At 38.4% G+C, this 26,438-nt stretch overlaps 1 protein-coding gene across 2 annotated transcripts; it reads left to right on the top strand.

Annotated features, from left to right (window-relative positions):
- Nucleotides 1-26,423, top strand: LOC139139842 (uncharacterized). Of its 2 annotated transcripts, XR_011553886.1 has the most exons (10): nucleotides 50-421; nucleotides 3,806-4,005; nucleotides 17,741-17,824; nucleotides 17,938-18,291; nucleotides 19,737-19,816; nucleotides 20,342-20,405; nucleotides 20,923-21,168; nucleotides 24,006-24,411; nucleotides 25,633-25,797; nucleotides 26,049-26,423. XR_011553886.1 is itself a non-coding variant. In XM_070708784.1 (8 exons), exons 1-8 carry the CDS (start codon nucleotides 94-96, stop codon nucleotides 24,045-24,047), a joined length of 1,398 nt encoding a protein of 465 aa, XP_070564885.1. In that variant the 5' UTR covers nucleotides 1-93; the 3' UTR covers nucleotides 24,048-24,135. The 2 variants fall into 2 exon arrangements, 1 of the variants encoding a protein (XP_070564885.1); XM_070708784.1 differs by lacking the exons at nucleotides 25,633-25,797; nucleotides 26,049-26,423 and having other exon boundaries at nucleotides 1-421; nucleotides 24,006-24,135.
- Nucleotides 26,424-26,438: the final 15 nt, after the last annotated feature.

The raw sequence follows: 26,438 nt of genomic DNA, 5'->3' as shown, positions 1-26,438 counted from the left end.
CAGTTTGTGATCTTCTTCAGTTCTGTTCGAATACACTTAAGCAGCAACATTTCAATTCTGTAAGCCGTTGGGGAACGAGATAACCTCTCCAATATGCACGGTTACAGATATATTTCGGCCTTCTTGCTCTTGGCGTCAATGTTCATTATCGTAACATGTTTTAAGGCAAAGAAAAATCCTGATAATCAGCAGAGGCCTGAATATCCGACATATATTTACTGTGGTGACTGGACACAATGCAGTGCGTCCTGTGGACCTTTTGGAAGACAAGTACGTTTGTGTAGTCTGGAAAATGGACCTTCCTTCACTGAGATGAGAGTATGCAATACTACGTGTTTGAATGGCGGAACCTTCCAAGGTAGCTACTGTGAATGTCCGCCGTCAGCAACAGGATTGTGTTGTGAATTACAAGCTGATTCGGGTAAGCAACTCAAAGCAGATTTGGATTTTAAAATGGCATCTCTCCTGAAACGGTTGTATTCCTCATATTAAGCTAACACAAGAAAAACCTTTATCCCGATAAGTGAATGTCACGAAGATCAGTAAAAGTGCAGTAAAAGTGAAACTGTTTGAGGCCATTTCGCATCGACATCTACGATTCAAGTCGGTTATAGTCGCCGTGGGCGATAAAAAATATTCTTTTACGAGACAAAACGCATGACGCTCCAACAGTGGACAATCTTAAGCCGGCCGCACACGAGAGAAATTAGCTGAGCAAAAATCCTCGCGAGGAAAATTGCTCAGCAAACTTCTCCCCGTGTGCGGTCGATTTTTTGCGCGTTGCATCACTCTTTTGCGCGTTGAGTAAAATATCCAACATGTTTGATATTTTTTTCCTCGCGAGGAAAATTACTCACCGTGTGCGCTCGACTGAGTAATTTTACTCACGACTTTCTACCTACGCGCATGCGTGGAATCACATGACAGTACAAAATGGCTGCCCCTATGGAAAACGATAGTTACTAGTATATTAATGATGCAGTTATTGAGGATAAATTAGTTGAAATCTGGTCAAGTTATCCCGCCTTGTACGACGTTAGATCACCCGATTTTAAGAATAGGGACAAAAAGAACATGCACTTGTAGCGATAGGGACGAAGCTTGGAAAAATAGGTAAAAATGGGAGATTCGCATATTTGTGTTCTTTCAAGTCAAACATATAACTCCGCTCCGGAGATTAAGAGTTCCTCTCCCCTAAAAATTCCCTCATTTGTTAGTCTCATCGTGCCGCGCTTGCGCGACTTTTATGTTGATAAACATCTATTTTAGTACACCTAGAACTTCTCGGTTTCTATCGGGGTGAGATAGTAACTGTCCAACCTTACTCTATGCAACCCCGTTTATATATCAATTCTGTCGAAAATCTGTGTACGGTTGTGTGTAGATTCCCAAGTATGCTCGAGCGATCAGAATAACCGCGGGCTAAATACACGAAAATCACGATCAATGTGATTTTAACATAATGTAATCCCTTTTCAATATTTAGCAGATATTTAAATTAGATCAATGGATCTTTTTATTGCGTGTTAGTTTTGGCAAGTTCGTTTTTGCGTATAGAAAGGCCACTGATTTAATGAGGCATCTTATACCCTCACGAAACGTGCGCCGCACGACGAAACTTATAAGCTGATTAAACATATGCGAAGACCGTCACAAAATAATTTGAATAATAATAAAGGCACAGCGACATGGTAATTAGCATAACAGGGGCAGGTAAGTATCTTCGGTGGGGAGGCGTCACTTTTTCTTTTTAATTTTATTATGGCGGCGAAGCACTTTGTCACCTGTTACAAAAATGCTAAATGGGGCCAATATCTTATTGTTGTATGGCGCCTTTCATTTCGATACTGTGGCGTTCATAGGCAATTATGTGATTTTCAGAAAAGGCGGAACATAAACAGAAAAAGAAATAGGAAAAAAACAATCATGAATTTTAACATATAATTTTTTTTATGTCGAGCGCAGCGAGAGCGGCCGAAGGCCGCTCGCGAAGAGAGCATTAAGACTAATACGTGTACAAGAAATTTAGAATGGAATCTCTATATACCTACGAGTTTGAAAAGAGAGCACAATTCCATGGAGGCGGCCATTTTGAATACTTTCACACGGATTGCGTGAAATTAAAGATATCATCTACCACAAATGTTACTCTACAATGTGTATTTCCGACAAAAGAATCTCTCTGTTACAAAGAAAGTGTGAAATTTGGTTCAAAATGACTATATTCGACCACTTTTGAAGGCCCGGTTCGGTCATCACTAGGCGCCGCCATTTTGAAACAAGCCTACCCTCGCGAGAACGGTCAACTCACGCAAGAATTAAAAATCGTGTGCTGAGAGCTACCGACGCCGGGAATATCAAGTACGTATTTTACATTAGACAGCCTCTGTTCCCGCCCCTGTTTAATATAATAAACTGATCGGAATCATACAATTTACCAGTTTTAGATAATTTTCGTTAGTGAACTTGGCATTTCCGAGTAATATTGCTATAGGCCTAAATGTTTATTAGAAAACAATTGACAACAATTCAACCTCAATGGCCAAGATATGCATCATGCATCAAACACAGAAATTAGCATGCTATTGCCTGAAAACATCAATGACGATATACCCTACGCTGAGCTCGCTCTCAGGTCAGACCTGTTACATATTATTTATCTCATAAAGATCAGGATAAAATCTGAATGTTTCGCCTTTTTGATTTATCAAGTAAGGGTGGGTGGAGAGAAGGGAAAGCATGTTTGCAGGAAGCATATTTTACTTTTATAAATTAGTTATGGCTTCTGTCATTTTAATAAAAAATAATTTTTTAAACAATTGGCCGAAATGTCAATTTGAATCAGAAACCAATTGGTGTGTAAAATAATTAAAGGGGAAATTTACCCTGAAAATTAATTTCAACTAATTTATCCTCAATAACTGCATATGGCACAAGATCACTAATTCACGAAGATAGTTCGGAAGAAAAATAGTGCAGACCTTGAAGTTTTGATATCTGCATGGATGCTTGTTTAGTTTGAACTTTAACGTCAAGAATTTTTGTAAAGATATTTTTCTGCCTGAATCAAAATGCAGACTGTTGTGAATAATGGCTGAAGCATTTGGTGGTAATATGAGGAGTTCTAGGGCTAATAGAAATCATAACAATAAGCCTGAAATTTGTCAAAAACACCACTGAGGGCGCTATTTTCATCGCTATCTCAAAATTTCCGTTGACTAGCCCACACGAAAAATTAAGCAGTAGTCAAGCTGACATTGACCTAACTTCTGTTAAGAGGATTCGTGCCGCTTAATGTTTTAAGATAGGAAAATCGAGCTCAACGCTACTGTGGTGGCCTATGGGAAATGAATTAGTGGTCTTGTGCCATATAACAATCGTTTTCCATGGGGGCAGCCATTTTGTACTGTCGTGTGATTCCACGCATGCGCGTAGGTAGAAAGTCGTGAGTAAAATTACTCAGTCGAGCGCACACGGTGAGTAATTTTCCTCGCGAGGAAAAAAATATCAAACATGTTGGATATTTTACTCAACGCGCAAAAGAGTGATGCAACGCGCAAAAAATCGACCGCACACGGGGAGAAGTTGCTGAGCAATTTTCCTCGCGAGGATTTTTGCTCAGCTAATTTCTCTCGTGTGCGGCCGGCTTTAATAACACTAAGCACAGATCTTTTTAAATCCACTCTCTTCATCGACATTTAATAAGACATATAAGTTCGGACGGCGTAGGTCTTGTGCAACAGTTTATCTTTGCTTATTTTTGATCGGTTGCTTTAGTGTTGCTTGTCTTTGTTTTTCCTGTCAGATTTATCCTTAGAGATGGTAACCAACAACAATGAAGTCAAGTTTCAATGCAGTCTATCGTCCCAGTCGGTCTCAGCCGGTGACACGCTAGAGTTCCAATGGTTTGCAAATGATGACGTCATCTTTACACAATCTGTAACATCAACTCAACTTGTATCTGTCATGCCTCAGTCATCATGGATCGGCAAAATGGGAACTGCGGTTAGTTTTATTCTGTTACTTTCATTTGATCATGAGTGTCATTAGAAATTAATACTTTTATGTGATAGAATTACTCTGAGAGACACCTTAAAATTACAAATATTCTTGAAATCCAAAAACTGAAACGGATTCTTAATCTTTTGTACAAAGACCTGTTTCACTAGTATAGCTTAACGATCTTTAAACTCCCAATGTCATTTGTTAGACTATCAACACCATATGCTGAAACTTAACTACTCACATTATTTTTTACCCTAATTTCTCTCTCATTTACGCTAAAATTAATGCTTCATTGAAAGTTGAGGATCTAACGAAAACTTTGTAAGATGTTTGATATCTCGTAAGACGTACCGAAGTAATACAAGTTAAATCATATGTGCATTTTGACAATATTTCTTGCGATAAAGCATGACAGAAATCAATGGCTGGAATGGAGGAGAGGGGGCGTTTGGTGCGGATAGGACATTTTAGGGAGACCAAAAGAGACACGAAAAGCGCAGATGCAGATACAGATACACACACAAGGAATGTCTATTTATACGTTTAAGTGGCTTCTGTGGTCATAGAAATATTTGATTATTGCGATCCGCAGCCCAACAGCTTGCTTTGACTGTGTACACGATAAAACCAAGATGAGCTTGTTGGCTTGTTGTATATATTTCATAGAGCATGCGCGAATCTGCCGCAAGTCAGGATCCCTTTTTCTACGATAACAATCAGCGATTGCGATGTAGTAAATTTATAACACTGCGACAAAAGTGGGGTTATAAAAACGAACAAAGATATATCTTTATGATATTTTTTAAAGTGTCTTCACCTCATTTGAACGAATTGTTTCCTGTCGCTGACGACTCACCAAAGGCATGTTATGAAAAGAGTGAAGGCTTTTATGCTAATATGGTATAAATTAAACGACTTTCCCCTGACCCTAAATGCATTGTAGCCTATAAAAACTTGCATTATTCGTTGATTCGTTGTTCATACTTGGCAAAAATATTGTTTCTGACCATTTCATCTTCCAAATATAGGGCGATGACGCACATCTTTTAGTATTGTAGTTCCGGTCGGTCAGTTTGCTTTCCAAACACATAGTTCATAGTCAATTTTAATGAGTTGTATCAAATTCTTGTCGCTTGAATGTTGGATGGGGAAAGTGGTTTGTATACAGCACATGATCTTGCGTGTTCAATACTTCATTTCGTCAATGGTCTATCTGTGCTCCACAGAAACAGAAACAGGGCTGACGCTAAGGCTTTCAAGTGATTCGCGGTAAACAGAAGATACCCTTTCAAGCCTGATGGTGTTTGATGTGAAGGACGTGTCCGTCTAATTATAGGGAGATTCTTGAAAAGTGAATAAAACCTTCATAGTATATTAATTATTGTTTATGTGTGTTAATAATAATGTTTATGGAGCCCCGGTTTATATGGAATGATCACAATTAATCTTAGATGCTGTACGCTTTAAAAGATCAGGCTGATTTCCCTCGTTCTGAATATCTGCTGTGGCGATCATTTGAATGAACATCACTGATGAAAACAGATGCCAGGAACGAAGAGACTATTTACGCCATACGCCATAACGACGTTAGCAATTATTGTATGTGGTAAAAAGTGATGAATAGGTTTGTTCTTGAAAGACAACTTCACGTTCATATACATCAGGAAGGCGTGTGTCGGCCAGGTGTTCATTGTATGCTACCTGCAGGTATACACTATGCCGTTCTCACTTTTCACAAAGCTTAGCAGAATGATAAACGGTTAAACCGGTAACTCTCGGTAGGGCCCTACCGAGAAAAATCGATAAAAATGGGCGGAGCAAAACATAACTAATATGGTATCTTTGTGAACAAAAAGTAGCAAATTAAAACAGCTGGTCGAACACCTCCAAAAATAGAACGTGCACGCCACATAATGTAAACATTGACTGCACGGTGACTTTACGTATACTATTTTCACCCAATTTTACGGTTTACTTTCCATACGATACATCCACTCATTTCCCCCATAGGTTTGTCTTGAACATAGACTTTTTCGAAGTCTTACTGGAGCAGAGGTTCGGCGCGGCGTCGCCTCGGATTTGTACAAACGGTGATGACGTTGCCAGGCGATCGATCGACACCCCTTAGATCTCATGCGTCATGGTATACGTTTCTCGTCCGAAAACGAAGCGTTTGTCATTGTATTCTGCGCGTTTTTGATTGATTCAACATAATGCATATCATGGCAGTAGCAGTAGCTATCCACATCAGATACGGGTAAACGATGCAGAAATCCAACGAGTAGTTGGACATTTACCACCATGCTCAACGGCCGAGTCGTCTACCAAATTTTGTAGAGCTTTTGTCTTACAAACAATCCTTTCCTCATTCTACCTTAGTGTAGCGAGGCAGGGCTGTGTCTCCATTATAAAACGTAGTTTTCCACAGTTCTTGGATGGTAGTTGTAGTTTCCTTTTCAAAATCTCGTTGTCTCATGAACTCGGCGCTGTCGCGGATGGGTACCGACGACTATTTCCCCGGCTTCGATTACAAGTTTTATGGTGACCGAAATGAAATGTGGTGTCGATTTGTTGTCTTATGATTATTTCAAAAAGCTTCTGAAAAATACTTATTTTAGAAATCAAACCTGTTAATATTTAAATACCTAAAATTAAATCAGAATAAAGTGATCGCATGATCTCTCGGAGTATTCATTTCAATGTTCATCCCTCCTTATAAAATGGTGAGTTCTAGTATTTCGCTACTTTGAACGATCCCGCGAAAATCGAGTGCACTTGCACTTCTACACTCTCCACGCAGTCGCTATACTAGTTCATTACAAACGCGTGGTAGTCAGAGTCAGACTGCTAATCACACTATGTCAACTGGCTTTATGAAGATAGCGGTCACTGATGAGTACTAGAGGTAGCCTCGGGAATTTTCTTTGCCAGGAATGAATTGGAGCTAGCTGTGATGGGGATCGAACGCGGACATTTGAGTGCAACTTATGGGACTGATTGGTACGGTGACCTCAGCTGCCGCCGGCGACGTTTGTCAACTCGACGTCTGATCAGCATAAGTGACCCAGCAGTGACGACCGAATATGCCGAAGGCGATAGCAAGGCGTCAAAAAAAATCCCGGTTTTGTCAGCACATTGGATTCTGGAGGCTACTTGTTTTGTGTTACATAGGCATGCACGGCTTTAGATCGGGAAAGAAAATGTATATCACTTTTGGAAACAGCTAAGCGTAAGCGATAGTTACGCATATCGCATTGCGATGATTGCGCTTTCAACAGTACGTTTACTCGAAGGTAAAACTTGAAATTTGAAAAGAAGACAGAAGATATACAGACAGTGCAGACAAAGTGAGAGATCATGCCAGAATTTGTGCTGGTACTTGTCCGTGGTCTCAACCCGAACATACCAGACGTACTTTATGTCGTGCATAAATGCTATAGGCCTTCCTGTCTGTAAAATGTACGGCTCAGGTAGGCCAACATAAATGAAAACGGTCCTTTTCAGGACCAACAAATTTTCCAAAAAGAGAACTACCTAATCAAATGTGTTTGCATGTATTTATTATACACAGTGTGTGTGCGTTTGTATCTTTCGGTACGCTCCGAGTATTTGGTGTTTTTCCCCTGCGTTGAACAATCAACGCTACGTACGTAAACAGTAAACAACGTATCGCTCATGACTCATTTGTAATTTGCATATCATGTCAATCATGCAGATTCAAACTGAACATCGAACGTTATACCGGCGATATTACCGTCAAGTATTTTATCCTTTTCCTGGTTCCAGACGTCATTTCAAATTTATTTTCGTCAGAAACCAAGTATATTGTGCTCCAAATACTTATACACATATCCCTCAATTTCCAAGAAAAAAATTAATCGGTAGATTTCTAAATTAACAGTTTTTATTGACGACGTCCAGAGCGTACCGAGTACGTTTGAATATCCCACCATTATGACCACTCTCGTAGGTTCTCGCGCTTTTATACGGGAGTTGGGGCTTTAAGTAAACAATAGACCCTTAAACGTTTTCAGGGTCTATGAGTAAACCATGAATAACCCTGCAGAGTATTGTCCGGACAGAGATTTTTTCTCATGTTTTATGAGTTTGCCTGGCAAAGGCGACAGATAGAATAATGAGTCTAATTGAATTACTTAGGCGCCTTCGTGAATTACGACTGGATGGGTTGTCGCCGATTATTCACAGAATACGTAAAACATAAAAGACTTGGTAGATGTTCCACTGAATGTGCATAGCCATCTAATTTATTATTCTTACCATCGCATAATACAACTGTTCTTACCTTAGTTGCTTGGAAACAAAGCTTTTGTTTGCACTGTTTTCTCTTGTTGACAATGTTTATCACGGGGCGGGTTGCTTTACGTTGATATATTTGCCCCCTCTCTTTAACACACTGAACGAATTAGGGAGCCGTCATTATTTACGGCCTGGGAATCAGAGGAATTTCATCGGAAACTCTTAAATTTCGACTAACCCTCTGCCAACCATGACGAATTTGAGTAACCACCCTCTCTAACACAGAAATTTTGACTGACCCCCACTTGAAAAAGTTAAATATCAATACATGTATTTGTAAAATTGACAAAAATACAGCAATAGTAAAGACCTTTCAAATCCTGATGTACCCTGCTAGATTATCATTGGTTATCTAATGACGGTTGAAAAAGATGAAACCAAAATAAACATGAAATTCAAAGTCGCAAGAAAATTTAAATATGAAAGCTCACACTAAAACCAGAATCCAACCATATAGTATTGTTTACTTCGGATTAGTATCATGTCAGGGTTCCACTAAGATATCTGACAGGGCGGAATTTGAAAGTACATGGGGAGAACACGCGAGAGGCTGAGGGGGAAAGTGTCCCCTCTCTTGCGTGGGAAATTTTGAGAAATTGATGTGTACAATGGTGCAGTCTGATCAATCTGAGAGGTGTTTTCAATTTGTATTTTTACTAAGTAAAACTGTCAGAACGCCAGAAGGGGGAGAGCACGAGAGAGGGTGTCCCCCTCTCGCATTGAAAATTTTGAGAAATTGATGTGTGAAATGGTGCAAGCTGAGAGGTGTTTCAATTCATCGTACACCAAAAATTGAGTACCTTCCTTATTTCTGTCTACATTTTGAGCAACCCCTTCTAGCTTTCAATTTTTTGAGCGACCCCCACAGGCCGTAAATAATGACGGCTCCCTTAGCGAACGTGTTCAACCAGTCTAGGCATGTAAGTCTAGGTCTAAGAGTAAATAACAGCTACAGTCTGAGAATTGACCACGGTGTACTGACAATTCCTTGACCTCCCTGTTATGACACAGTAGGGACAAGATTGACACGGTGACACAATTTTCTAACATTACAAAGTTTGAAAAACCCACCCAGCTTTTCATGTTGATGGCCTAATTCCAGCCATAGGCTAACTTTACGAGGGCAACATATAGTTCAACAATTATGCTTCATGAATGAACGCTTGAATTTCCATCGATAAAATAGAGAAATGAAAACGCCGACACTCCGTTCAACGTTAAAGTGCGAAACCCTGTGTAAGTCGAAAGACCTGCAGTACCTAGAGAAAGGACATCCGGAACAGAACGACGCATCGCAAGTAGACTAGGCACCGTTTCGTGAATTTATTTACACTGTATAATTATCCGAATATCGTAAAACATATTTGATATAAGATGATCTCAAACCATTCAATTGTGTTTATGGGAAAATAAAATCTATTGCTCTTGTTTTTGTTATAGCATTTAACATACAAATGCGGTAAAAACTCCACGAACTCTATGGAATTTCAACAATATTTACAGAATTTCCATACGCTATGGAAATTCTCTAGAATTATAGAGGTTTTTCGTAAAAAGGCAACACCTGTGCAAGTAGCATCGTTACCAAAATTGCATTTAAGTCTGGATTTGAATTATTTTTGTCAATAGTAATAATGGTCGTGCCACATATGAAGTCTTTGCTTACTATCAATATACAGAGTATGACAATGACTTATTTTAGAGGGCTCTGATGGAAATTACACTTCATTTTGTAAATCAGACTACCTTCGTTAAAGCCCCTGTAGCTGTAACTCTTGAAATTTGTCGACCTGAAAAAAGGCTTTCTTTTTTCTCTGGTTTTCTTCAAATTCTACAGATTTAAAAGATATAATTTTTTACCACTGAAAAATTGGATAAGTAAATTTAAATTTTAACCGTTATATTGATTTCCCGCCATTTAAAAAATTGGTAATATTACAAAGAAAACATAGCATATGGTGTCCCATTGGAAAGCATTCAGCACTATGCATTTTATTACATGCCTCGCATATCGAACGTCGCGCGCTCCATAGGATTCAAATGGTAACTCGTCGATGACGTAGCGGGCCGCATAGTCATCATTTGACTGAAAGTGAACCGGAACTATTTTCAAATTGACAACCTTTTTGATGTAAAAATGTTGAAATTTCATGTTTTGCATAGGAGATCAGGTTTTTGGAAAATTTTGCAGAAAAATTGTTGAACCGCATAACAGTAGTTTAAATATAGCATTGCGCCATTCGATGATGAAAATCGTTCCATTTTTAACAGATTTTCGTCTAAAATGGAAATAAAGCATTTGATTATGATTTGCCAATAAACCTAAATATTTTGAGTGAACACTCTGTAAGAGAGGCATGTAATAAAAATATTATAGCCCAAACAAGGGACTATGTACCCTCGGGGCAGGAGACAATTTGCCCTCCTTACGTCGGGCAAATGGTCACCTACCCTCGGGCACATAGTCCCATGTTTGGGCTATAATATATAATATTGGACTACTCTGTAGCTTCTGTGAAGATTCCAATGCATAGTGCACTGCGTACTGTGTTTTTGCTTTATTTGCATGAGGGCGCCATTTTATGTTTGGGCAAACATTCATTATTTATCTTGCTGAAAATTGCACCTGTAGTCCCAGTGGACAGTTTATTCAACCTGTATAATCATCCCTCAATGAGTTGAGTACATTCCCATGAACTTATTTTAGTTTGGATGTGAAATCACAAAAATAATGCGAACAAAGTACAGCTGTCGGGCCTTTAAATAAAGTATAATAATAATAATAATAATAATAATAATAATAATAATAATAACAAGGCAGTATTGCTGAAGGCAATGAGTACTTGGGCCGAGATAGAGTAATTTTGAGGACAATATATACTACTATTCAAATATGGTCTTGAATTTCCTCCTGTCAATTAGGCATTTGATTAACTGGTTATTAAAAGAAGCAATCGCATGACAACGGCAAAATATGTCTAGCAACTTTTGTGGAGTTTGAGGCAGGGGTTCTTTATTTATAGTGAAATTGCTTAAACTCCTTAAATATTCAAATTACAGCAAATTTCTTTTGTTCTCGATGGTAGATGTCTAATATTTAGATGGGCATATTTAGATTTCTACCCTATAGTTATCCCTATATACCAAAAATCGGACATCTAGCTCTATTGGCTTGCTCAGAATTAGATATGTACATAATTAATGAGGTACAATATGTGGTGTCATAAGGTGTCCCATCATACCAAATATGAAGGGTGTAGCACTTGTGGTTACTGAGTGTGGACAAATATATATATTTGAGGTCAAAGGTCATTGAGGTCACATGACATTTTGTCAAAATAATTGTATTGCTAAGTTATTCCTATATACCAAAAATCAGACCTCTAGCTCTATTGGCTCGCTCAAATTAGATATGCGCATAATTAATAAGGTACAATATGTGGTGTCGTTAGGTGTTTTATCATACCAATATGAAGGATGTACCACTTGTGGTTACTGAGTTGTGGACAAATATATATATTTGAGGTCAAAGGTCATTGAGGTCACGTCACATTTTGTCATAATAATTGTATTGCTAAGTTATTCCTATATACCAAAAATCAGACCTCTAGCTCTATTGGCTCGCTCAAAATAAGATATGCGCATAATTAATGAGGTACAATATATGGTGTCATAAGGTGTCCTATCATACCAAATATGAAGGGTGTAGCACTTGTGGTTACTGAGCTGTGGACAAATATGTATATTTGAGGTCAAAGGTCATTGAGGTCACGTGACGTTTTGTCAAACAAATTATATTGTTAACTTATCCCTATATACCAAAAATCGGACCTCTAGCTCTATTGGCTCGCTCAAAATTAGATATGCGCATAATTAATGAGGTACAATATGTGGCGTCATAAGGTGTCCCATCATACCAAATATGAAAGGTTTAGCACTTGTGGTTACTGAGTTATGGACAATAATGTATATTTGAGGTCAAAGGTCACCAAGGTCACATGATATTTTGTCAAAATGTCTGAGATATCTGCGTGAACTGATGGACTCACTGATGGACTCACGGACGGATATGACCCAATCTATAAGCCCCCTGGACTTTATCCGTGGGGACAAAAAACTGTGTCACTGCATCCTTTAGGCAATATGAATACGATGAGAAACTAAATTTTTATTTTTCTTGGCCTTATACATGAAAGTCTATGGAGAACTGCCTTATACATGGGAGTCTATGGAGGTGAAAACTAAAAAGTCCTCTAACACGGCCAAATTCGATCGCATTGTGAAACAAATCGACGTGCATCTGTATGGGGTTGGTACTATTCTTGTGCAAAGTTTGAAAGAAATTGACCAGGGCATGTCTGAGATATCTGCGTGAACGGACGGACGGATGGACTGACATGACCAAACCTATAACTCCCCCAGGACTTCGTCCGTGGGCACTAAAAACAACGCAACAGTTATTACAGCTACACCGGCGGTAGGTTCATATCCAGAGCCCCGTACGGTCTGCCGCCGTCGCTTGAAAACAATCTCATAAACCTGGCCATATGGGCAACTGTGTATGAGCAGCTGGATACTTGACTTCCCGGAGAAGGCGAGCTGTCACGTTCAAGTTCAGGATTATTTGTCGATCAAATTTCAGTAAATTTACCTTACCTAGATGAAATTTTGTCTATATGCTGAAATTTCGCCGAAGTTTGACAAAATTGCATCGATCTTTCAGGTTCATATCCGACATTTTTGAGTTTTGAGTGCAGACAGAAATAAGTTTTGAGGCAACATGGCTGCGACCCCATGTTGACCCCTAGCCCTGCGTACGATGCTATGTGCTACAGCTAACACACAGCATCGTACGCAGGGCTAGCAAGAGAGTTGCCGACATCGACGGTTATTTACGAGAAGTGAATAAAGACTGTCATTTTTGGAAGCGATCGAGTAGCTGAGGTAGGCTGGGATACGACTTGGGCCCAAGAACGCTGAATTTCGGCAGTAATTTGGCTTTTTACGTCAAGTCCAAAATGGATTTGAAGTCACCGACCCTACGTACGCGTACGGGTCTTTGCAGGGCTGTGTTGAGCGGGGCGATATAGCTGTAGCGGAACACACAGCATCGTACGCAGAGCTAGTTGACCCCAAGTGACCAGATATGAACTGAATCGCCTCGCGTGCACATTTTGTAAAGTACTTCTTGGGGTATTGGCTTTTATGACATTACATTGTTTTTATTCCCGAAATTAATCCAATCTATCTAAATTTGACATTATCCCCACTGTATTACGCAATGAAAAAAAAGAAAAGAAACCATTTGAAAAATTATGATCCAACAATATCTGTCGATGCAAGTGCAAATGGCTGAGCAGGCTCTTAACTGGCAGAGGTCGCGTTTGCGTATAAATTCTGCATATTTCACATATAATTGCCATGTAGAACGAGTTGACCTACTTCACAGTATCTCAATGCGCCCAAAAACGATACAATCATCTGTGCCGCGCCGTGTAGCAGCAAAATGAGTTCGTGACCTTTGAAGTACGCGTTTCAAAAATAAATACCCATGGGAACCTGCTCACCACGCCACGCAACTCATGTACAGCTGACTATGGTGCACTTGTCAGGCGATGGTCGATGATTCTGGTTACTGCCTATATTGTCAAGTTCAATGCCTAATTTACGGAAACACGAACTCTGTCTAGTGTATTCGAAGCTCTGCGTACAGGTTGTGCACACGGCCTCTACCACGTGCTGTCCTGTGGACAGTGTGGTACAAGCCGTCGGCCTACCACCGTACCGCCGGGAAACGCAGACCTATTGTACGCAGGAGCATGGCAGGAGCTAGCCTACTGCTCCTGATTTAACATCAATGCCAACATGGAAATCTCATGAAAATTTGTCATTGTTGGTTCTGTAGCTAATACAATCTTGAAAAGCAACTTAAAAGACACAGACTGTCAATACGTCACCATAATATTATGCTGATCTCAGCGGAACCATGCCGGAATATAAATTCGCTGACACACACACAAGATTGAAAAGTGTCACTCTACATCTCATTCTCAGAGAAAAATGCATTGATCAAATATTATGACGCTAACCTTCGATAATCTAGCTTTTGGTTCGCTATGTCCAGAGTAACCCACACGATTCTTAAAGTCAAACGTCGACACGACGACATCAACAGTCAAAACTCAAGATTAGCGATCAGCGCGGCCGAGTGACTGAATTCAGAAATCACTTTGTGTAAAATGTTTTAGTGCAGCAGTACATGAAGTAGGTCATGGCCTTGGACTCTGTGCACGAACCTGATTGGACACTTCAATACCTTTGACCCAAAGTTATTATTCATCAGCACTTCCATGCCATGAGGCTAGGTAGAGAAACGTATTACGTACGCAGTGTACGCTGTGTGTTAGGAACGCACACAGGGAATGCACAGCGTACACTGCATACGTACGCAGGGCTAGCGAGAGAGTTGCCGACATCGACGGTTATTTACGAAAAAAGAATAAAAGACTGGCATTTTTGGAAGCGATCGAGTAGCTGCGGTAGGCAGGGATACGACTTGGGCCCAAGAACGCTGAATTTCGGCAGTAATTTGGCTTTTTACGTCAAGTCCAAAAATGGATTTGAAGTCACCAACTCTACGTACGGGTCTTTGCAGGGCTGTGGTGAGCGGGGCTATTAATAGCTGTAGCGGAACACACAGCATCGTACGCAGGGCTAAGAACGTATGTACTCATTTCTGGCGATCGAGCAGCGAGGGAAACAATCAATTACCAAGGATGAAGCTAATTTGCTAAACGATATTTTATCTTGAATAGTGAGTTGAATGAGTAATAAAATATCATATTTTTAATGTTCAATACGAGGTTGAAACACGGAGGGACCGTGGTTGAAACCAGAGCTATCCAGCTGTAGCCAACCTGGACAAGCACATTTCACAGCGCCCTCAAACAGTCGATTGTTTTCACTTGTCATACGCGGCGTAACAGAAAAATTAAAATTTCATAACTTCATTAATATCCAAGCCACGCCCACCAAAACCTTTTCAGTTCTAGCCATTTGAATTCTGAAGATGTCTACCAAATTTGACTGAAATACGTTCAGCCGTTTTTGAGAAATGGACCAACAGACAGACAGACAGACAGACACAGACAGACATCGCTGCGACATAACCTCGCTGCGCGCATGCGCACGCGAGGTAAAATGTGTTCGCGATCAAATCTTCCTATATTTTTTTCAGAATTTTCGACAAAATCATTGCTTCTTACATCTTTTGTAAATATAAAATATTAAAATAAAAATGCGATGTGCCATGTCTCCAGATTTCTAAAATATCGTTCGTTGACCATTCGACGGAATACTTGTGACGCAGTTGAAATTCAATACTGACCGCCAAATAATCTTAATGAGACGAGATCATTCTAGACATCCTCCAAATTATCCAACCATTCGCGTTAGAGTTCAGCTCGCTTAGAGGATCATAACATTCTTCGGCCTTCGTTTAGATCGACCCTAATCTCTCCCATTTAGGAAATAAATACACAAGCTACCTTGACAAAACTTCGTGCACCATCCAGGACCAAACACACTACAAATCTGTCTTGACGTCATCATCTCCTTACATGGTAATCGCATACCGTATTTTTTTAGCAAAGGAGACACAGAATACGTCGGAGTATTCAGTTTCAAACGTATTACATTGTGTGATGTTGTCAAAAAAAGGTAATGTTACTGCAGTGGTATAAATTACAAAACACAAAAGTTCAAATCAGTTTATTTTTGGACTGGCTTTACCCAACAATTCATATTGTTTCTTATGCCAGATTTGACCACGTGCTTACTGGCGACCCCTTTACATGCAAATTTTGTGTCAAATGGTGTGTTCTCCTGGAAAAACAAACGTACGATTTCTATATGAAGGAGGCGAAATTTGCCCTCAAACTCGAAACCACCCCTTTATGGGGTGTACCTAGCTATTTTGAACGAGCTTCTCGAATCTGCAGCTCTATTTCGAAATGATGGTCTGGTTTTCTCAGCTCAAGGATAAGTGTTCTCCATCGCTGTGGGCATTACTATTCTCAACTGGGGGTACAGTTTCCAGTCGTAATGTTTTTCATTGTGTCCGGGATATAAAACCTTTCCTTTTCACAATTTTACTTCGATTAACACTAGTCCACATCTTGTCAGCGATTAAACATGTTTCAAGTTTAAATGTAAATTCTGGTCTCGAGCCCTCTTGTTCGACCAAACTGAAATTACCCCTCCCACTTTGGCTCGTCCAGTGGGTGTAGCAAGGGTCTGCCATCGCCTAGGAAACGGAGGGTGCATTAATTGTTGCATTTCGATGCACATTTTGATTATATTCAGAAGATTTTGTGGCAAAAACTCAGATAGCGAAGCATTAATATTCACATCTCACTTATTCAAGACTGGCTGAGAGCAGCACTTCCATTCAGTTAACATCATTACGCCATTTATTATGCCAAGAAAGATGAAGCCAAGACATTTTGCCCTCCCTGGTCTCAGCCAGGAATGGTTATACCTTACAGAGTTTTTTCCCACGGAATGAAAACAAATGTACTTGGGCTGAGGCCCAAGTACAATAATAATAATAAATATTTTATTATTCTGTGGGGAGTAGAAAAAGGAATTGCGGTTCACTACACAGAACAAAATTATGAAAAGCAGCCGAAAGTTTCAGATAGTGTCGATTGTGCAAATATATATGATTGTGCTGTTACATTCAAGCACTACATCTTGATCATGGCTACATTACGATTTTTCAGATAATTATTTTTACCACCGGGGATTCGCATTATACCACTGATGGATTGTAGGGGCGGTGGTAATATTTTTAAATACCTCCAGGGGAGGTCAACTTTTGTATTGATTACTTTTGCATTTAATACGGCTAACATTTACAGTACGTTTTGTGACTACTCACTGAAACTTGTACAACTATTGCTGTCATTTAAACTCAGTAAGAACTCGTTCATTTTGAATATATCGAAAGGGACAGCAGCTGTTACTTTGGATAATTGTTTTCATCACAATTTTTATTTTAACATCAATGACAGTTTCTCGTTGTACTCGTTAACGCATATTGAGATTACTGTGTTCAGATTGTCAACTCAGCCTATACGTGTGCAGACTGCTTTGTTATTGTCAGTAAATTTGAGAGTAGAACGAAACAAGAAGAGATCGAGAAAATAATTATTATAAGTAATAGCTTCTTGCCGGCTTATCAAGTTACAGATGAAAATTAGTTTTTATATTTACCTGATTCGCCATTTAACCTGAGACATGGTATCTGTATCTTATTAAGTTTGAATTGACTGATCGCCTGGCCTAAACCCTCTGACTCAACTAACTGATCACATAGCTTATACATGTATTGCATATTGTGTTTTCCTATCATCAGATCCGATGTGAAGTTAACATATCATCCTCTATTGGAAACGTCATTGATAAGAAGAAAAGTTCATCATACTTTGCGGGTGTTAGAGTAAGTTCAAAATGTTCTCGAAAAATTATGTATGAAATTCTTGGAACTCGTCGTTAGCGCACTTACGAGTTGTAACAATGGCAAACTATATTTTTCCATCCTCGTACATGCAGGCAAAGGGAAAGTTTGGCGAAGTCATTGAACTATCTGAGAACGCTAGTGAGTACACTCTACAGCTGGAATCCAGTATACCACTGCTGTGTGATTCATGTCAGATATCGCTGCCTGTGTTTGTCACTGACCGTGTTGGTCTCTACAAGCCATATCCGGACGTCGTTGTCAAGGATACTTGTGGCGCTGTGGTGACGCCCTCTAACTCCGTTCCAGGCGGCAATATAACACTCACTATCAAAGCGAGACGAGATTTCTTCCAAGACGGTAATGGCACAGTGTATCTTGGTTTCCTTCCAGTAAAAGACTCTTCACCAGTGCTGTGGCATGGATATCACTTGATACACTTGATACAGGTAACAACATCCAACTTCCTCTTTTGATTGTAATCTGCTTATGCTCGGACGTACATACAGTAAGTCAACATTAGCTGAAAGTTTTGTTTTGTTTTCTGGTAATTTTGATTCATGAAGAACAGAATTTATTTTTCTGCATGTTGAATCATGTTTAAATGTTCAGTATTTAAAAGCCTGTGTCAGGCGTCTGATTGTCTTCCCAGGAAATCTACAGTAAAATTTCAATGGAAAAAAATGTCTACGACACCTTCATAATCCTCTTACAAGCTAGAACAAACTTGATCACTGGGATCGAGTTCCCTATCTTTAACTTCTGAATACAACCTGCTTGTCTGAAATATCCCATGGCAATGTTAACGACTGAATTCTAAGTACTAACTAGAATTGTCAACAATAACATCGGATATTTGATACAACCTACAGAGTTGTCAGGCAAGCATTATTTAATTCAGCATACTTTATAGGGAAATACGAAAATGTACTTGGCTTACATAAAAGAACATACAGACCATACAGAACTTGTAACCCACTGGAGAAGTTCATAAGATTGACATACTTAGTGATGTCTAATGATGACCGTGTGATCAGCGTTGCATGAGTAGTAATACTGTACAACGATGAGTAAATGTTTTTGAAATGCCAGAATAGCAACTGTATGGCAGGACCGCTTGATATGCTGATGGATGATTTCGAGGAATATCTTTCTGGTGGAGTATTTTATCGAGTGTTTTCATGGGATCTGATTTTTTTCCTCTCTCTCTCTCTCTAACTAGAGATTTTTTCTTTCAGACTCATTATGGTAGTCACGTCTTCTTTTTCTGTACATCATATTGACAAAAAGTCAGGTAGTTGGAACTTTTGACGATTTTTCACTATTTTGTCCGTGTGTCCATTGCAAGCTCTTGTTCTACTTCCCAAAGCACGTTACAAAACCTACTATTTAGCTTGTCAACACAGCGAGTATATGCGTGAAATGAACAGTTATTGTTTACATTCGAATGCTATTTCTTACCAGTCTCATCAAGAACATCAATGTAGTTAAAACATGTACAGACCGAGCTGAGAAGTTGATTTGTGCTTTTGGGAGCAGCAGAATGAACTGCAGTCGTAATCAAAGACAAACATAGTGAAAACAATCTTCAAAAGTTACAGCTACTGGTACTTAAGAGTCGTAGTCACGAGCAAGAAAATATCAAAAGCCCAGCGACACCGACCATAAATTTTAGATAACCTCAGGATGGTAAACTAAAATCAGTATCGTTAATTATCTATTCTAAGGGAGTAGCGTAGAATGTTCTTGTGACTCTGGGTCGCCTGTTAAAGAGATGCATTCTGGATCCTTTGCCGAAAGTATTCCAAGGCCAAACGTCACCTCTGTATTCCTTTAATTAAAACTATCAGTAAACATAATCGTGCGTAAATCGAAATATATTAATTCGTTCCAGGTAAGGACTATTGATAAGGATAAGCTTTTATGTAGATGCAACGGTGTAGGGGATCCACATTATTACACATGCGACGGATCGTAAGTAAAAATACATGAATCTTTGATTGATTCGTGCTAATTACGAAGTTGAAGTAAATATGTCAATGTACTCATACTATCATTAAGTTCAAATTATTGACGACAAGGTATTGCTTCGCGATGCTCGAACGATTAGACGTGAATAGATTGTATGTACACATATTAAAGTTTCTTTGTATTTATCATCCGATATCGGCGATTCCTTGGATACCAATTTCCTCATTTATTTCGATGAACATTTGTATCATAGTTTATTACTTTTCACGATCATCGAATCACTTTCATCATTTTATAAAGATCGATTTTACGGATATTTGGCAATGTCCTACATTCCAATTTTCACTTTATCATTGCCCTCATTTTCATCCTTTCAAACTCCGTGGTTTCCATCACGGGCATCCATGACACCGTAATCGATACCAATTCTAGGGTCACTGTACCGAGTTTAATTTTGTCCACGGAAAACAGACTGAGGTTTTCCTTCCTATATATCCACTTTCAACTAATTGTTTTATTTTACTGTAGGTATTATGACGTGTACAAGCCCGGCGAATACATATTCTACAAGCATGAAATTTACCCTTATGAGGTGAGTTTAAAATTTCTTAGAGTGAGTTCGGCATTAAAAAGATCCAAATATTGCTATCATGCACTCAAACTAAACACATTTTCACAAACAAATTATTCATATTTACCATGTATTTTGGTGCACTTTGACTAATTTCAGGTTAGTTAGTGTTATAAGTCTTAGAGACCAGCAGCAATTTACTTTGAGCAATTTATGATGACTGAAACGGTTCTGACACTTTTTTGAAGCAAGCATACCTTCCTTTTGGTGATTCTATTATGGGTCAACTATCCAATGTCATTTAAACGTGGTCCGATGAAGAATGACGGTAGCTGCTAACCTAATAAATGACATAGGACTTTGGTGCTTCACGAGCAAATATAATTTTAGGGTTTCTCAATAATTATGACAAGACTGACAAGTTTTAAAATATTCTGTTTCAACAACATTGTGGAATATAACAAGTGGCAGCAGGATATAACACAAGGAAGCTGTGTACAAATTCCAACATAATCTATTCATGATATTGTACTTTAAGGTCCAAACACGTTTAACGGAGTGTGGTTCAGTGGCTTGCAACTGTGGAGTTGCTGTGAGAGTGGATGATGACATCATTATCGTCGATAGATGTAAGACTACATTACAGCTTGTGGTGTATTACTGGGGAGATCGTAGATATGAGTATTATTGGCCAGTTTCTCAACTCATCATTAAGGTGTTGAAAAGAGGAGACTTAACACCTGGATTTAGACTTATCAAAGAAAACAGTGGAAGAACTTTCAAGGTAACGCTTTTATCATTTATCATTCAAACTTGGCAACACAAAGTATACATAAGTAAGCTTACATAGAGTTGAGTTGCACTTATTAATCACAACTTCATTTTTGCCGGATGGTATTTCACATTCAGAATAATTGATATCTGATTAGACAGAGATCATGAACATGATTATGATCAGGCGTGACCTATGACCTATGTCCGGAACCATGACAACGACAGGCTGATTGGATGTTGCAAATGCTAAATCGTAGTATTTATGCTGTTAAAGCCTTTTCAAATCAACGGGAAGTATATGAAATGCAGGATTTCTCCAATCTTTAGTCTCTATTTGACAAAAGCAACGCAATGCAAGTGGTCTGGTATACAAGGCATAGGCATTTTTGCTCACGTGTTACACACGTGGGCATATGTCGCAGCGATGTCTGTCTGTCTGTCTGTCTGTCTGTCTGTCTGTTAGTCCGATATCTCAAAAACGGCTTATCAGATCAGAATCAAATCTGGTGCTTAGATTCAGTTAGCACATGGCAAGAACTGATTAGTTTTTGGTGGGCGCGGCTTGCATACTTTTTGCTCATTTGCATAATTAATAATTTTAGAAAAAATGGATATACATTAAAAACGACTACACACAAATTGATGAGATTTGCTACAAATGTTGATCACACCAAGATATATCAGCAGTGGGAACCATTAAGGGATGACATGAAAGATAGTTGCTAATTTGCATATTAAATGAATTTTCCTAATTAGGGATATATGTCTGATTTGACTCAATCAAAATCGACTTAACTTGTATATTAAAGATACTATGATTTAACATTATTGAAAATCATTGAGGGTTTTAATTGCAGCCAATTCCTAATTTACATATTTAATGAATTTTGCTAATTAGGGATATATACTTGAATTGACTGGACTAAAGTTGATGAATCTTTCTACATGTATTGAAGCTACAATGATACAACATTTTTTAAAAGTTATTAAGCATTTTTCCTTCAGCCAATTCCAAATTTGCATATCTAATAAACTTTCCCAATTAGGGATATATATCTGAATTAAAAAACTTGCTATATACATCAAAGATACTGTGATATAACATTATTGAAAGTAAAAAGACATATTTTTACTTCAGCCAATTCCTAATTTGCATATTTAATGAACTTTCCTAATTAGGGATATATATCTGAATCGACTTGACCAAAGTTGACAAAACTTGCTACTTTTATTGCATATACCATGATACAACATTATTGAAAATCATTAAGCATTTTTACTTAAGCCAATTCCCAATTTACATATTTAATGAACTTTGCTTATTAGGGATAAATACCGAGATTTACTTGATCAAAGTTGGCAAAACATGCTATGTACATTGATGATTATATCAGATTAAAACAATATCAAAAGTCATTTTACATTTACATGTCAGCTAATTTATAATTTGCATACCTAATGAGCTTTAACAGCTCGGCATATATGGCTTGAAAGGACTTGGCCAAGGGTAATTACACTTGCTATATAAAGTGGTGATACAATGACAGCCGTCAAAGAACTTTAATATTTTTATTTCATCTTATTACATATTTGGTGATTATTGTTCATTATGTTGATCATAATACTTTCAATGAAGTTGCAAACATGTAGCAAAGGTTCAATTTTACACAACTGCAATATATAATAAAACACGTGAGCATTTTCAGTTCATATCTGGTTACATGAGTGGTGATTAAGTCTATGAAGATATTCTTCATTGACATGTTGCTATAGATTCTACTAATGAAGAAATCATTATCATCATTATATATATATATATATATATATATATATATATATATATATATAATAACACAATTACTTCAATTACAAAGGTAATGATATCTGTTACTTAAGTTTCATCACTTTGTACTTGAAGTAATTGTGTGTTATTATTTATAACGCTTTACTTTAGCATCGAGCACTGTAATTTCCCACGAGGACATCTGTAATATATATATATATATATATTATATATATATATATATATATATATATATATATATATATATATATATATATATATATATATATATATATACATAAAACGCTGGATTTTGCGGAAGTTTCGACGGGAACCGGACTAATGATCTACTTCACGGTCCATTCAAAACACAAGATAAACAGTATTCCGAGTCGTCAGGATGGGGTCCTAAGCATAAATTCAGCGAGACATGGAGGTAGAGTTTTGAAACTTAAATATTTAAGAATACAAATTGCAATTTTTTTATCACTGGTTTTCCGATGAAGGGCTCTTCTTGCGAAGGCCTCTTCTTATTGAATATTCAAATTTCAAGAAAAGTTTATTCTCAAACTCATCAATTTTTGTGGGTCTGTACAACTTGGCCATGACTGAAAGTAGACCAGTTCGTATCCTGGCTTCATCTACAAGACAATGGGCCAAAATCAGTAGGAGTGATGACACACTGTGACTGATCCGTGACAAAATCGAACAGAGCTTTAATGTAGCTCCAATATCAAACATTCCATGGATTTCAAGAAGTGTAGGACCTCTTTGCCAGCATACCATAGGCCCTAAAGCGTCTATGACCATATTAAGGCCCTGGGCTATTTGGGGTGGGGGGTATTACGTTTTCATAATGGTAGGGGTAATGACCGCCAAGGTCATTCATTTATTCATTCATTCATTCATATCTGTGTGGGCATGCTTGTACGTACGTTCATACTATGTATGTATGTATGTATGTATGTATGTATGTATGTATGTATGTATGTATGTATGTATGTATGTATGTATGTAACGACATAAAAAACGAGTTTTCACCTTTTTGTCGACTACTTACTCAGAACACCAGAAGGCAAGAATCTGTTTTACGGCGAACTCGATGACATAGAAGTCATAGAAACAGAAACAGACATATCTTACTCACCTCCTCAAGAATACTGCACATGTACACCAACTGGTCTTAACTTCACTTTGGATATAGACTTCAACCAGGTGACTGTTGATGAACAGTGCGGCTACACTCAAGATCGCGCGAGATCTCATCTGCAAAGTGATGATACTATTGGCCAAGACTGTAACTCTCATTATTGTGACGTGACAGATGAATATTTAGAGGAAGTGGATGATGATGATGAAGATGATGGTGATGAAAATGACGATGAAACTGGAAAGCGAAGAAGGAAACGTGCCAATGATGATGAAACAAATGATCTTTCCTTCTCTTTCAATTACGATTTCGAACCTTCAGTAAGTATCTCCTATAAGTATTTGCTAGACAGATTAAAAATGTTTATACTTATCGAAATATTTATGTAGGACTATACCTTTTCCAACATGAAACTTATCAAGAAGTAATCTTGCACGTACTGTGACATCGGAAATAATATTCTCGTCACTGAGCAACTTTAGCATTTGAATAAACTTGAAATTAGTGCAAAGTGTGTATTGGAACATCGGCCCTCGAGAAAAATTTTTCTCGAGGGTCTATGATTTGAAGCACGTATGTATAAGTGACATGCAATTTGTCGATTTTTTGCCGGATCAATTACATTGTTACATTTACACAATGTCACAAGGTGTGAACAATGATAACTTGTTGGATTTTCGACTTACTATATCTCATCTCAAAGCATGTACAGTGTAACACTATGAGCCCGGTAATCTATAACTGTTGATGAGTTGTTCAGTACTTTTTTATCTATCTTCAGAATACAGTCTCTTTGTCTCCTCCGAAATTTCGCCGGAATGCACATTGCTGAACCAATATATGCTATACCACGTAATGTTCGATGTTACAATTGATAATTGGAGTGTAGACTAGAATTCACTTTTCAAGATAATGTTGTTGTATAGTTTACACAATATTTTGTGTATTGTAATTTTTTATAGTGACAAAAGATTGGCAGCATTATCAAAAATTGATAGTTGATGTTGCTTTTAATGCTTCAAAGAATTATCTGTCAGGCCAGCGCAAAATATATGTGTATTCCATAGAGCATTTCTGAAATGTGGTAAACAAGATGGGGAACTTCTTTCAGTGTTCTGTTTTTTATGCACTATATGAACGTACCGAACGAAAGAGCTAATTTAGTTAAATGCTCCCTTTCGCAGAACTTGACTTTGTTTACATCCAGAGTCTCAGTTTCCTTAAGTTTCAAATAGAATAGGTTTGGCAACGAAGACGTCTCTCATCCATGCATTCGCTATTTGCCCGAACCAAATCACAATAAATTGGAAATTTCTACTGTAGTCAGTTCGACTGAAATGTGCGAGGCCTTATCACATAGCATCTTTTAAGGGTAATTTTCGTAATCTCAATTTTTTGGTTTTATGTTTTTCTGTCGCATTTGTCGCTTATGCACAACTACTTGCCATACTCTACACAGACCGTGCTGCAGGTAACCTTAAGTACGGTCCATCAATACTGCGTCTGCAGCATTTTCTCACCGACATTCAACAAACACACAGGTATCATTGACGTGGCCTACAGAATCTGGCATAACTGAAGCCAATGCAACGTCGTATTGCAAAGCGTTGTTGAAGGATTCTCCGGCAGGTGTGGAATGTAGCAAGGGTGCTATTTCCGACGATGATATGAACACCTTTATGGAAACATGCATAATTGATATCAAGGTAACCACCATGATAGCACTTAAATATTCAAGGCAGCTTGTTACGAGTTTGACATAAGCTGGCATCCAGACAGACATTCAGATGTAAAAACTTCCAGATTTGTATCGCAATTCGTGAAAATTATCTCATCTAAAAGTAATGAAGTTGTGTTACATTCACGATTCTTGACTCACTTTTCATTTATATTGTGGATAAATTGACCGAAATTTCACACTGGCTGTTTTAATTTCACTGTACGTTGCATTTTCTAGGTTTTAGATAGCCTTGAGTACGGTGACCCTGCCGGTGAGTTAATGAAAGGCGAATGCAGAGAAAGACTGACGAAGGATCCAAGTTTGTGGACACCAGGCGCTGATGGACTACCAGAACCACCACTGGCAATACTTTCACTTCTCTGCCCGTCAGATTGTTATGGTAAAGGTGTGTGTACTGGTGGTCAATGTGTGTGTGACAACGGCTTTGCTGGCACCGACTGTTCGGTTGACCTCAGTGTAGAACCCACGGTGTACATGGCACACAAGAACGGACTTTGTGATTTGAAAACCGATAATTGCACGTACATCTCGGTGTATGGCGACAACTTCGCTGAGTCCGACCAACTGACATGCCACATCAATACCATTGAGGTATTACCTCACTGT

This window comes from Ptychodera flava, chromosome 9 (assembly GCF_041260155.1).
Source record: "Ptychodera flava strain L36383 chromosome 9, AS_Pfla_20210202, whole genome shotgun sequence".
In the NCBI taxonomy this organism is placed as follows: Eukaryota; Metazoa; Hemichordata; class Enteropneusta; family Ptychoderidae; genus Ptychodera; species Ptychodera flava.
This window is presented reverse-complemented; position numbering and strand designations above follow the sequence as displayed.

Excerpts from the sequence above, each read along its gene's own strand:
- LOC139139842 (XM_070708784.1), top strand. The coding sequence starts at position 94 with ATGCACGGTTACAGATATATTTCGGCCTTCTTGCTCTTGGCGTCAATG. Across the intron at positions 18,292-19,736 it reads ACTTGATACACTTGATACAG|GTAAGGACTATTGATAAGGA; the intron begins GTAACAACATCC and ends AATTCGTTCCAG. Across the intron at positions 19,817-20,341 it reads TATTACACATGCGACGGATC|GTATTATGACGTGTACAAGC; the intron begins GTAAGTAAAAAT and ends ATTTTACTGTAG.